A 12,986-nucleotide genomic window follows, 5' to 3' on the forward strand; every position below is an offset into this window, starting at 1 on the left:
ACTTCATATGTAGGGATGTAAGTATAGGGGGTGCAGATGTAACAGTCACGCCTGGCCCTGGTGACACATAAGAAGACCTATGGCAGGAGAAGCCGCTGTTACAGATTTTGCACTGGGGCCCAGGAGCCACAAGTACAGATTGCATGCTTGTGCGCATCTACCATCCTAAACCCATATATAATGCAGACACAATCTAATAGTCATACCAGGTCTACTCAGTGATAGTGATTACAGTGCAGTTAACTTAGTGATCACAGGTGACATCTTCTATCATTCAGTTTTCTTCCCTATCTGGGTCCAGACCACCATGACGACTTCTAGCCATAACTTGCTTCTGTACAAACACACTTTCCCCCCTTTTTACCACTACCCCCATTTCTCAGTGTCTCCCCATGGTAGTAGTGTCCCCTTTGTAATCTCAACAGAGTAGCTATTCTCGGGTGCCAGCGGGGGGAGAGAGTGAGAGAGAGATCTTCCCCCCCATTCCTCCCCGCTCTCCCCCGCCAGCACCCGAACCTTTTGAGACGAGCGGGCAGGTATTCGCATAAGGCACTACTCGCTCAAGTAGTTTGCCTTAGCGAGTATGCTTGCTCATCTCTATTCACAACCTCACAGGGCCACCGTCACTACCCTACCCGGGGCATCCTCGTCCATCAGACGTGTGACAGTCCCACAACTGGTCCATGCTGGACCTCTAGCTTGCAGCCTTTCAGCTCTGTTGCGCTGGTACTCTCCCCCTGAATGTGCCAGGAAATTAGACTTTATTAGTTCCTGCCCCACTCCTAAGTCTTAAGCCTTTCCTTTAGTAACAGAAGGCCTGTGTGCAGCCGTCTACAGGCCCTTCTGTGTACTGCACGTCTACAACCCCTACAAACAAATACTGACCCCTTTGCACCCCTACAAGCAATAGTGTCTCCTCCCTGCCTCCACAAACCAATAGGAGCCCCTGTGTCCTCATATTTAAATAGCAGCGCCTCTGTGCCCTCATGTTCTAATAATGGCCCCTCCATATCCATTATAATTCCATTTTAATAGTGGGCCCTCCATTCCCCAAAAGTCTAATACTGTCTTTCTCTCACTCTTCCTCCTGCTCCCCCGGCTCCCCGCAGCCCACCCGAGCCTGCTCGGATCACTAAGCAGTTACTCGAGAAGAGCGATGCTCACTCGAGTAACTGCCTTACCAAGTAGGCTCGCTCATCTCTACTGTTAACACAAGGCATCCTAGAAATATTAATGAACTAAAACACATTTGCAGGGAGGAATGGTCCAAAATTCCTTCTCAGTGTTGTGCAAATGTTTTCTGTAGTTACAGGAAACTTTTGAGATGTTTGCTGCTAAAGAGAGAACAACAGTACAGGGTAATAAAATCAAGGGTTCACTAACATGATTCTTTTGGCATCACATTTCCGAAATTCTTTTCCTTTCTCACCTTGTATTGGAGCATTGAAACCATTTGATTTTGGGTAATGGATACCCTTGTGATGTGCATTTTATTTCCTGGGTACCGTTTTCAGAATAAGACAATATATCAACAGTTGGAGGACCTGGAACACATCGGTAACAGATCATTAGAGTCTCACTCACAATAGAACAGGCAGAAGGCAAACATTAGTAGGGTAGGGGTCTGAGTTTGTTGGTAAAGTTCTGTCAGTTTAGGTTGTAACCATTTACTAAACCGCAGGATACATGTCTGGGGCGATCAGCCGACTTCGGTCCCCCTAGCCAATTCCAAAAAAGTTGGGACGCCGTGTAAAGCGTAAATAAATGTAAAGAAAAAAAGAGAATACAAGGATTTGGAAATCTAACCATGACCAGGGTATGCCAGACTCACCACCGGCATCTCACTATTTACTACCCCAAGAATTAGTCAGGACCACTTTTGATTGGAAATTTTTTGGCCACAGCAGCCATTTATTAAAAAAAAATAAAAGACATTACAAGTTAAAAACATACGGGGAGCAGGCCCTTGGAGACCCAACCAAAAACTAAGGGTCTGGCACATAATACATAACAAAACGCACCTGGCCTCCAACCGTACTCCTGGCTCGGAGACACCACTAGCCCCCCCCTCCCCCCCCACTGGGAGGCTAGAAACAACATTTTTTACAGGCCACCCGGAATCCCTTCCCTGGCCTTCGCCACCGCACCAGACCCAACCAAAATACCAGTAGGGTGATAATTGCTCCAGGTGAGGCCGCCCCCACCATAACTCCTTCCACCCAATATAAAACCTGCCTCCAAGGACCCCCCCCCCCCCCGCCCGCCAAGCTGCCATGACATTATCAACATCCTAGACAACACTCAAACCAGAAAACCTTTTCTCCTCCCTACCTGTCACCGATTAACCCCTTTAAATGTTGTTATGTATGGGAGGGTGGGTGGGACTCACTAATTTCTTGCGAAATATGGGGCTCCCGCCCAAATTAACCCCTTTTATGCCTTCCTCCCCACTAACCCCCCTTACCAGCTTATCCAATCCCTCAGCTACCTAGTCAACCTGACCACTGCCCCTACCGCACCCAAATATTAACCCTTCCTATGCCTCCCTGCTTTCCCTGCCAACCCTGTCATGCAGGACCTACACCTATGTGCCTCTTCATGGCACGTTCCGGTCCTTACCTTATTTTGTTTACAATGGAACATAGAACACCAATCAGAAAGTGAAAGTGGAGAACTTACTGTACATCCTTATCACAAAGGTCAAGGTCGCATCAGTTTGTGAATTGTTTACAGAGAAAGTGTACGTTCCATTCTCATTTCCATTCAGACGATTCAGGGTCAGGATGTTTTTTTTCCTAAGAAGAAAGTGCAAAAAGTGTAAGAGCGCAATCTTGTCTTCAAATGAGAAAATAATCCCAAATCTCCGCTAATTCCATTCTGATCTATTGAAACAGAATCTTTAAAAAAAACGAGCTTCTTGTGTTTCTGCTACTAATTTACCTAAACCTGATATTTCCAGCTCAGTGCATGGTGCCACAATAACTCCTACGTAACTCGCCCGCTATCTTGGGGTCATAATTGACTTTTACTCCTTATATTAAGTCTCTGCTCGCTCATGTTACCCGCACGTTAACAACATCCCCAGAATCTGATTTCTTTTGTTATTGTTTTCCTGATTCATTCCCATCTTGATATCTTCCCCTCACTAAACTTTCCTTACTCCAATCTACGCCTAATGCAGCAGCTGAGCTCATCCTTCTGTACTACAAAAATGCCTCCACCCTGTGCCAGTCACTACACCAATGCTTCTGTAACGTCCCGCAACAACCAAGGCACGACACTGAGGAGCTGGCGGGGTAGAGTTGGCACTTGTCACGATGGCTCTACCAAACTTTTCCCCAGAGGGACGCGTACGGCATAAGCCAAGGCACCGCTGGACCTCTTCTAGGTAACGCTAGGACAGCGGTTACCTATATAGATGTGTAGTCGACGAAAGACGTTGTCACTCGTGACGCCACCGTTCCTTCACACCGTTGGTTGTCCGGCGGAGAAAATAACAGAGTTCACACACAATGAAAATTAAATACCTAAATCACTGCGAACAGGCAGCGACTGGAGCTTTACTTCTTTAACCCCTTCCCGCTCCAGGACGTACATTTACGTCCTGGAGCATCGGGGCGACCTCTCTTCATACAGCACAGGACGATTGTAGCTATTAACCCTTTAAATGCCGCTGCCAATACTGACAGCGGCATTTAAATCCGTTCGAGGGTCCCATACAGCGGGAGATCGGGGGAGCCGTGCAGGTGTCATGGCAGCCGGGGGCCTTCTGAAAGGCCCCAGAGCTGCCTTAGCAGACTGCCTATCAAGCCATCCCCGTGGGGGGGGGGGGCTTGATAGACTGCCTGTCAAATTGCTATAGCATTACGTCATATTGCAGGAGCAATCAAAGCATCGCACGTTGTAGTCCCCCAGGGGGGGGGGGCTTAAGAAGAAAGTGAAAATAAGATCAATAAAGTTATATTAATTGTAAAAAAAAAAGAAGTTGTAAAAGTTTAAATCACCCCCCTTTTGCCATAGCTATAATAAAAAATCTACATCATTAAAGAAAAATACATATTTGGTATTGCCGCATTCGTAAAAGTCCGATCTATCAAAGTGCATTATTTACCCCGCAGGGTGAACATCGTCCGAAAAAAAATAAAGAACGCCAGAAATGCATTTTTTCAGGTACCCTGTCTCCCAGAAAAAACGCAATAAAAGCGATCAAAAAGTCGTATATATTCCAAATTGGTACTAACGTATACTACAGGACATCCCGCAAAAAATGAGCCCTCGCTGAACTATGGCGATGGGAAAATAAAAAAATGATTGTGCGCAGAAGATGGCGGCAGAAAATAATTTAAAAAAATTAAATGCCTTTGAAAAACAAAGTAGTACAGTAAAAAAAAAACTATACAAGTTTGGTATCGTAGTAATCGTACCGACACATAGAATAAAGTTATCATGTCGCTTTTGTTACAGTTTGTGCGCCGTAGAAACAAGACGCACTAAAAATGGTGGAAGGTTGTTTTTTTTTTCCTTTTACTTCACTTAGAATTTTTAAAACGTTTTTCAGTACATTATATGGTAATTTAAATAGCACCATTGAAAAATACAACTCGTCCCGCAAAAAACAACAAACCCTCCTACAGCGACGTCGATGGATAAATAAAGGAGTTACGATTTTTTTGAAGGGGGGAGGAACAAACGAAAATGAAAAAAAAAAGGGGGGCCGCGTCATTAAGAGGTTAAAGATAACTTTCACACACCAGTGCAGGAATAACAGTTGAGCAAGGTCAGGGAGGAGAACACAGGATGACACCGGGACTACAATCCTAGTTATCTGTATGACTCTGATCTTGGACAAACACACTCCAGGACACAGGATGACACCGGGTCTACAGTCCTAGTTATCTGCATGACTCCACTCCTGGACACACACGCTCCGGGACACAGGATGACACTGGGCCTACAGTCCTAGTTATCTGCATGACTCCACTCCTGGACACACACACTCCGGGACACAGGATGACACCAGGCCTACAGCCCTAGTTATCTGTATGACTCCGCTCCTGGATAAACACACACTCCGGGACACAGGATGACACCGGGCCTACAGCCCTAGTTATCTGTATGACTCCGCTCCTGGACACACACACTCTGAGACACAGGATAAAAACGGGCCTACAGGCTGGGTTATCTGTAAGGCTCTGCTCTTGGACATGCACACTGGAGGTGGAAAGAACCCTCTGCTGACACTCACTTGTAGACGGAACACTGCACGGTGGGCTCCTTACTTCCACTCACTCAAGGTAGGGGTCCTGGGATGGGGATATCAGGATACCTCTCCTCGGCTTCCATTCTTCACCACATGAGGGTTGAAGGTACCCTCATGTGGCCGGCACTCCCACTCCACACTCTACCGTCGAAGCAATGGAACTCTGCACCAGACAGACTGACTGACTACACCTTTTGGCTTCCACTCATATTTATATCATACATACCCACGTGACAAGACACTTTGATACATTTTCCAGACATATCCCAGACAGTCACAGACATTAACCTCTTGCATGCTGCAGCTGTGGAATACACATAACTAATTATGACAATTTGCACAGTGCATCCACATTAAAGACAATTATGGAGGGGCCAGATATATAGACTTTGGGCCACTGGACTTCCACCCTGTGCCAGTCACTGCACCAAATCTAGTTCCCTGTCCACCCACTGCACCAATGCTTCCACCCTGTGTGAGTTACTGCACTGGTTTCCCATCATCCACCAAGGTGTGGTCAGGGGAGGGGTTAGGGGCGTGGCTTATCACAAGATAATTTTTACTTCCATCATTTTAAAAAGGACAGGAACATTTAAAAAACAAAGCAGAGAGTAACACTGGAGCGCTGGATGAGCTATTGATATACATTATATTTAAAATTAACATACTGCGAAATTAAATCCACCACCACATGTTAATATCCGCACAGGTTTTGTGCAGTTTTTTATTCACAGCATGTGGACGAAATTTTCAAGATCTCATCCATTTAGCTGCTACAGCTACTGTAAATTCCACAGCAAATCCACCCCATGTAGTACTAGTGACCCCCTATATTGGTGACCCCAGTAGTAATAGTGACTCCTATTGCGGCCTCAGTAGTAATAGTGACCCTTATTGCAGCCCCAGTAGTAATTGGGTCCCTCATTGCTACCCTAGTAAAATTAGGGTTCCCTATTGTCGCCCTAGTAGTAATAGCGTCCCCTATAGTGGCCTCAGTAGTATTAGCGTCCCTCATATTTGCCCCAGCAGTAATAGCAACTCCCACAGTGGCCTGTGACCGCTACAGGGGGGTCTGTATTAATTTAGAGATATGATCAAATGGGTCTAATGCACTCAGTGCTGGCCTCAGGTTAAATGGCACCCTGTGCAGAATTTTTTTGGTGCCCCCATCATTGGAAAAATACCATAGATATTGCAGCAATAGGCTGTCTGCCTGTATTCTTTTGCAAAAAGCAGCAAGTTAGCAGTAAACTCGCACCATAACCAAGTTCACTGAATAAATACTGTACTAGAACCATGCTAATAACATAAATACAGCACCAGAACCAATCTCATAATATAAAAGCAACACCAGAACCAATCTCATAACATACAATCCGATTTCCCAAAAAGTTGGTCTGCTGTGTAAAATGTAAAGAAATGTAAAGAAAAATAGAATGCAATGATTTAGAAATCTTATATCCATATTTTATTCACTACAGGACACCTCATTGCATTTAAATAATGAACTTATTTAAAAAATTGATAGCAGGAACACATCTCACAAACGTTGGGACAAGGTAACAAAACGCTGGAAAATTTACTGGAACTAATGAAAAACAGCCGAAGGGTCAATTTTCTTCAAAGTCACATGACTGTGTGTAAAAAGGTCATGTTAGGTTAGAGTCATTCAAAAGGAAAGATGGTCAGAGGTTCACACAATCTGCGAAAAAACTGTCTAAAATTGAGGAACAATTTCAGAAAAATGTTCCTCAATGTAAAATTGTGAAGACTTTGAATATCCCACCATCTACAGTACATAATATCAAAAGATTCAGAGAAATTCATGTGCACAAGGGGCAAGGCTGATGGTCAATATTGGATGCTAAAGATCTATGGGCCCTCAGGCATCAATGCATTAAAAACAGGCATGATTCTGTAATGTAAATTACTGGTTGGGCTCAGGAATACTTCCAGAAATCATTGTCTGTGAGCAAAGTTCATCATGCAATCCACAAAGGCAAGTTAAAGCCGCATCATGCAAAGAAGAAGCCATATATCAGCACAATACAGAAATGCCGACGTCTTCTCTGGGCCAAAGCTCATTTAAAATGGACTGCGGCAAAATGGAAAACTGTTCTGTGATCAGGTGAATCAAAATGTGAAATTCTTTTTGAAAACCATGAACGTCGTGTCCTGCGGATTCAAGAGGAGAGCAACCATCCAGCTTGTTATTAGCACACAATTCTGCATCTCTGATGGTGTAGGGTTTCATAACTTATACTGTATATCTTTAAAGGCACTATAGATGCTCAGCGGTACATAGGTTTCAGAAGAACATATGCTCCCATCCAGAGAACGTATCTTTCAGGTAAAGCCTTCCATATTTTAGCAAGAAGATGCTAAACCACATACTGCATCCATCACAACAGCATGGCTTCACAGAAGGAGAGTCCGGGTGATGAACCGGCCGCCGGCAGTCCAGACCTTCCACCAATAGAAAACAGTTGTCCTATTATGAAAGAAAGACCAAGCAAACACAACCGAGGACTGCTGAGCAGCTATAAGCCTACATCAGACAAGAATGGGACAAATAAACTCCAGCCATTGGTCTTCTCACTTCCCAGACTTCTAAAAAGAAGAGGCTCTGCTGCACAATGGTAGACAAGGCCCTGGCCCAACTTTTGTAAGATCTGTTGCTGCCATTAATTTCTAAACTATTTTTTTTTTAAAATGTAATGGAAAAATATTTCCCTTTCTGATTGGTGTTCTATGTTTCATTATGAATAAAATATGGTTAGATTTCCAAATAATTGTATTCTCTTTTTTTCTTTACATTTATTAACACTTTACACAGCGTCCCAACTTTTATGGAATTGGCCAGGAGGACCGAAGAGGGCCAGCCACCATCCTTCTGGTGCCTTCTCCTATAAGCTGGCACCCTGAACAACTCGCAAATAGTTTAGGCGAGTCACGTATGCACTACTCGTGATACAAATCCCTTTGATTAGTGCCTGATGTCACTAGTGATCAAGTATAACATACTGTAGCTAACATGTCTGAAGTTGCACATCATACGCTAATAGATCATATCAATGGACATTGACATCAAACCTGTAAGGTCCCTTGTCCTCCAGTTTTGCTAGAGAACTAACTTCCGTTGTATTGCCAGCATTGTTGTGTAGCCATTTCCAGGACAGTTGACTTGGGTAAGCTTCTATATTCACCATCAGTTGCACACTGTCACCCGTGAATAATGTAATACTTCTGTTCTGGGATGTTGAGACGTTCACAAAGGCTTTTTCTATAAAGTAAAACAATGGATTTCTCATTGACAGCTTAAGTCAGAAGAATCGTCCAACTTTTTGTATTATCAGTACCATAATCATTAGTGGTAGTCTCACATGCCACTCATTAAAATGTCCTGAACAGGGGTCATATTTACCTATAGGCCCTAGTGGAAGATGTCTGCTAAAGAAAAATTCGACATATCAAGAATTTTCTATTAACCTAGGAATGTCTTTGGGATCCACCGATCGCTTGTACAATGCTAAAATCACAGAGGTGAGAGAACAAATGTACAAAGACATAACTCACAGAAAAAGGAGCCAAAATATGCATCCCCTGAACGTTGCAGGACAGGCTCAATCACCATGTTCCTTAACAGCATGCAGGGGGCTAGATTGCAATAAGAGACAGCAATTGTTCAGTGCAGACTAAACTGCAGCCGCACACCTCAAACCAAGTTGGAGAAGGGGTGACTGCAGACAAAACAGTCTGCACATGTGAACCGATACCAAAAATGTCAGCCATGGATAAGTGCGCCACACTATACAGGAGTACAAGCCATACGGGCAAAGCAGTGGATTGTCTTGTATTTCCACAGTGCACCACACTGGCATGACACCCCGGCTGCCTCAGCATCTATAGCAGACCACAAGAAATACTGATAACTGTGGGTGTTAGTAAGCATTTTGGCCAAGACACATAAGCTGATGTGCCACGGTAAGGCCACCCCGTGCACGTCAGAACTTGCACTATCTCACTATTAACTAGATTAAAATCATAGAGGTGAAAGAAAAAATGTACAAAGACAAAACTCACAGAAAAGGAAGCCAAAATATGCATCCCCTGATACATTGCAGGTCTATTGTGTCCAATTTGGTTCAAGGTGTGTGGCTGCATTTTAATCTGCACTGAACAATTGCTGTCTCTTATTGCAACCTGTCCCTTTCCATCATATCAAGGAACATGGTGATTGAGCCCGTCCTGCTATATATCAGGGGAAGCATACTTGGCTTCCTTTTTTGTGAGTTATGTCTTGTACAATGCTCCGTGCGTATTCTAGCACTTGTAGGAGCTTACCTTATTACCTATAACTTATTACCTATGACTTGGAGGTTTGCTGAAGTTCTGTTGGATCCCCCATTGTTTCCAGCAATGCAGGTATAGTTCCCGCTGTCTTCAAATGACACATTTTGAATAGTTAGGATAGACGTTGTAGTCCATACATCACCTAGAAGATTATGTTCTATCTGTACTCTTGGAATGTTCTACAAGACAAAGCATACAATTACTCACAATTACCTATTTTCTCTTCACAGGAAAACATTATTGCATATTCAGTGCCGGCCGAAGGGCTCCTGCCCATTTGCTGCAGAATCCGCGGTGGGCATCTGCACCATGGATCCACAGCAAATACCGTCCATAGCATGCTATGGGAAATCGATTCTTCCTGCACACTTGTGGAAACCAAGCGAAGGAAAAATCGCAGCATGCTCCATTTTTCCGCAGATTCTGCGTGGACAGCTTCTATTGAAGTCAATGGAAGCCATCCAATCCGCGTCCTTTCCTCAATGACATTGCGGAAAGGTCTCGGATTTTGGGTTATCGCTAGGCGATGACGCGGCAAAAGCAGGAGTTTGAAAAAAAAATCTGTACTGCGCATATCAGATGGTGAACCATGCGGACCATCTGACGTACAGATTGAAAACTGAAAGTACATGTGTGTGGACACCCCTGCTCCCAGGGCCGGATTCCGCTGTTAGATTCCGCATGTGCAGGCGACCTTAGGTCAGATGGCACTTTGTGCGGAAATTTATTTTTGTGCCCTTCGCCAATCATAAGAAAAAAAACAATATTTTCTGCACTGATAGACAGTCTGTCTGTATTTTACTTGGACAGAAAGTGGCAAGATAGCAGCGCAACCACACTAGATCAGCTCAGTGAATAAATACAGTAGCATCCAAGTTCATAACATAAATATAGCACCAGAACCGATCTCATAAGATAAATACAGTAACAGAACCAAACTCACATCATTGATACAGTACTAGAACCAAGCTCACAACATAAATACAGCACCAGAATAGCTTAGAATATAAGTACAGCACCAGAACCAAGCTCATAACATAAATACAACACCAGAACCAAGCTCTGCACATAAATACAGCACCAGAACCAAGCTCAGCACATAAATACAGCACCAGAACCAAGCTCTGCACATAAATACAGCACCAGAACCAATCTCTGCACATAAATACAGCACCAGAACCAAGCTCTGCACATAAATACAGCATCAGAACCAAGCTCTGCACATAAATACACTATCAGAACCCAGCTCTGAACATAAATACAGTCCCAGAACCAAACTCATAACCAAAATACACTATGTGTTCCAAGCTCATAACATAAATAAAGCAAAGTAAAGTACCCGAAAAAGTTCATAACCTAAATGCACAACAAGTACTAAGCTTAAAACATAAATACAGCACCAAAGCTCATAACTTAGATAAAGCACCAGAAGCAAGATCAGCACATAAATATTGCACCAGAACCAAGCTTACAACATATATTATGACTCCAAGCTCATAGCAGAAATACAACAACAGAAAAAAGCTCGTAACATAAACACAGCACCAAAAACAAGCTTTACGCATAAATACAGCACCAGGTCCAAGCTCTGTACATAAATACAGTCCCAGAACCAAACTCATAATGTAAAAAGCACCAGAAAAAGGATCACAACATAAATACCCCATGAGCATTAAGCTCATAATAGAAATACAGCACCAGAACGAAACTCATAACAAAGATACACTAGTTCCAATCTCATAACATAAATACAGCACCAGAAAAAGCTGATAACATAAAAACACCACAAGTACCAAGATCGTAACATAAATACAGCATCCGAACCAAACTCAACATATAAATATAGCATCAGAACCAATCTTACAACATAAATACACCAAGAGCACCAAGCTCATAAGATAAATACGGCACCAAAACCAAGCTACACACATAATTACAGCACCAGAACCAAGCTCTGAACCTAAATGCAGTCCCAGAACCCAACTCTTCACATAAATAAAGCACCAGAACTGAACTTATAACAAAAATACGCCATGAATACCAAGTTTATAACATAAATACAGCAGCAGAACCAGACCAATATAATGCATTGGCAGGAAGAAAGCAGCACACTGTCATTTGTAGGTTCATATGTGTCTTCCACATCAAGAAGTGCAGTTTATGGAAAGCAGCCAGTCACTGTTTGTTACATTCATTCCAAGTTATAAGTAGTAAAAGAGGATAAAAAAACCTGTAATATGTCTGGAGGGAGAACCCTTATTAGGCTCCTGTCCACGGGCGGGGTTTCATTGCGTTCCCCGCGGCAATAATCCGGTTGCAGGGAATGCAGTGAACGCTCTCCATTGCGTTGCTATGGAGAGAGCTTCCCCCTGTCCATGAGCAAAGAATCATTGCTATTCTCTGCTGGCGGGTGGCAAATCGCAGCAGGCTGCGAATTCACCGCGATTCTCCGCAGTCAGTCAGATAGGCTGATGGCGGAGATCCGTCTGCTGGCTCCTGCTTCCGGTTGGCGGTATCCTGTGGCGGATCTCCGCCATGGGATACCTCAACCCCCTTGGACAGGCAGCCTTACAGAGGGCTGTATGACAGTGTTGGGAGATACCTAGCATGCTGCACCTTCTAGTACTGCTTTGTTCTCCATCCAGATCATAGCACAATTAGGGCGCGCTCACATGACCGTAGTTGGCCAACATATTCTGCGCAAATTTTTTGTATGCATAATACGCTCTGCTAAAAGCCCAGCGATTTATATTAACCCATTCACACCTGCCTTTTAGCATGCACAAAAAAAATCCCATGACCTATTTTGATGTGTAATATGAACGATTATCATAGTATGATGCATATTATGCATGTAAAAACAATATGTACATACGACGCAGGTTAAATACGCTTGTCCGAGTGAACCCTCAGGCTCCATTTTTAGTTGAGTCCATCTCTCACCACCATGTCACTTGGTTTAGAGATAACACTGTATTGTAATCAGCTACACCATGCATGCTTATCGGTTCACTATTGATCTATACCCCCACTGGTAAATGGGATAAAGAGCATTATGTAGTATTAAGTGGGCGTGGCTACCCCACCTCTGACATAGGAGAGGGGAGGGCCAGCTGAGCCTGTGCTGATCAGTGCTGGCAACACCCCCCTAGCCACAAATCTCAGTGGAGAACTTGAGGCAGAGCAAGAATGAGGCTTTTTAAGTGCATCAGAATGAAAACTCAAAGCAAAAAAACAGATAAGTGTATCATTATTTTCTGCGGGGACTTTGTAAGATATGTGTGGATTGATTTTTCATGCATGGCCTTTAAAGGGTAATTCCGGGCACAGATTAGCATTTTAAAATCAAATGCACATCATCACAATAAGTCAT

General features: G+C 43.6%; 1 protein-coding gene across 1 annotated transcript in view; it reads right to left on the reverse strand.

Annotated features, from left to right (window-relative positions):
- Positions 1–12,986, reverse strand: part of CSF1R (colony stimulating factor 1 receptor) — a 75,752-nt gene that overhangs the window by 41,153 nt on the left and 21,613 nt on the right. Inside the window, exons 5-8 of the mRNA XM_066590384.1 lie at positions 9,627–9,792; positions 8,354–8,543; positions 2,680–2,795; positions 1,430–1,544 (exon numbers count right to left, since the gene is read on the reverse strand). Of these exons, the coding sequence (XP_066446481.1) occupies positions 1,430–1,544; positions 2,680–2,795; positions 8,354–8,543; positions 9,627–9,792 (587 nt within the window). The remainder of the gene's footprint in view (positions 1–1,429; positions 1,545–2,679; positions 2,796–8,353; positions 8,544–9,626; positions 9,793–12,986) is intronic.

This window comes from Eleutherodactylus coqui, chromosome 2, assembly GCF_035609145.1.
Source record: "Eleutherodactylus coqui strain aEleCoq1 chromosome 2, aEleCoq1.hap1, whole genome shotgun sequence".
Taxonomy (NCBI): Eukaryota; Metazoa; Chordata; class Amphibia; order Anura; family Eleutherodactylidae; genus Eleutherodactylus; species Eleutherodactylus coqui.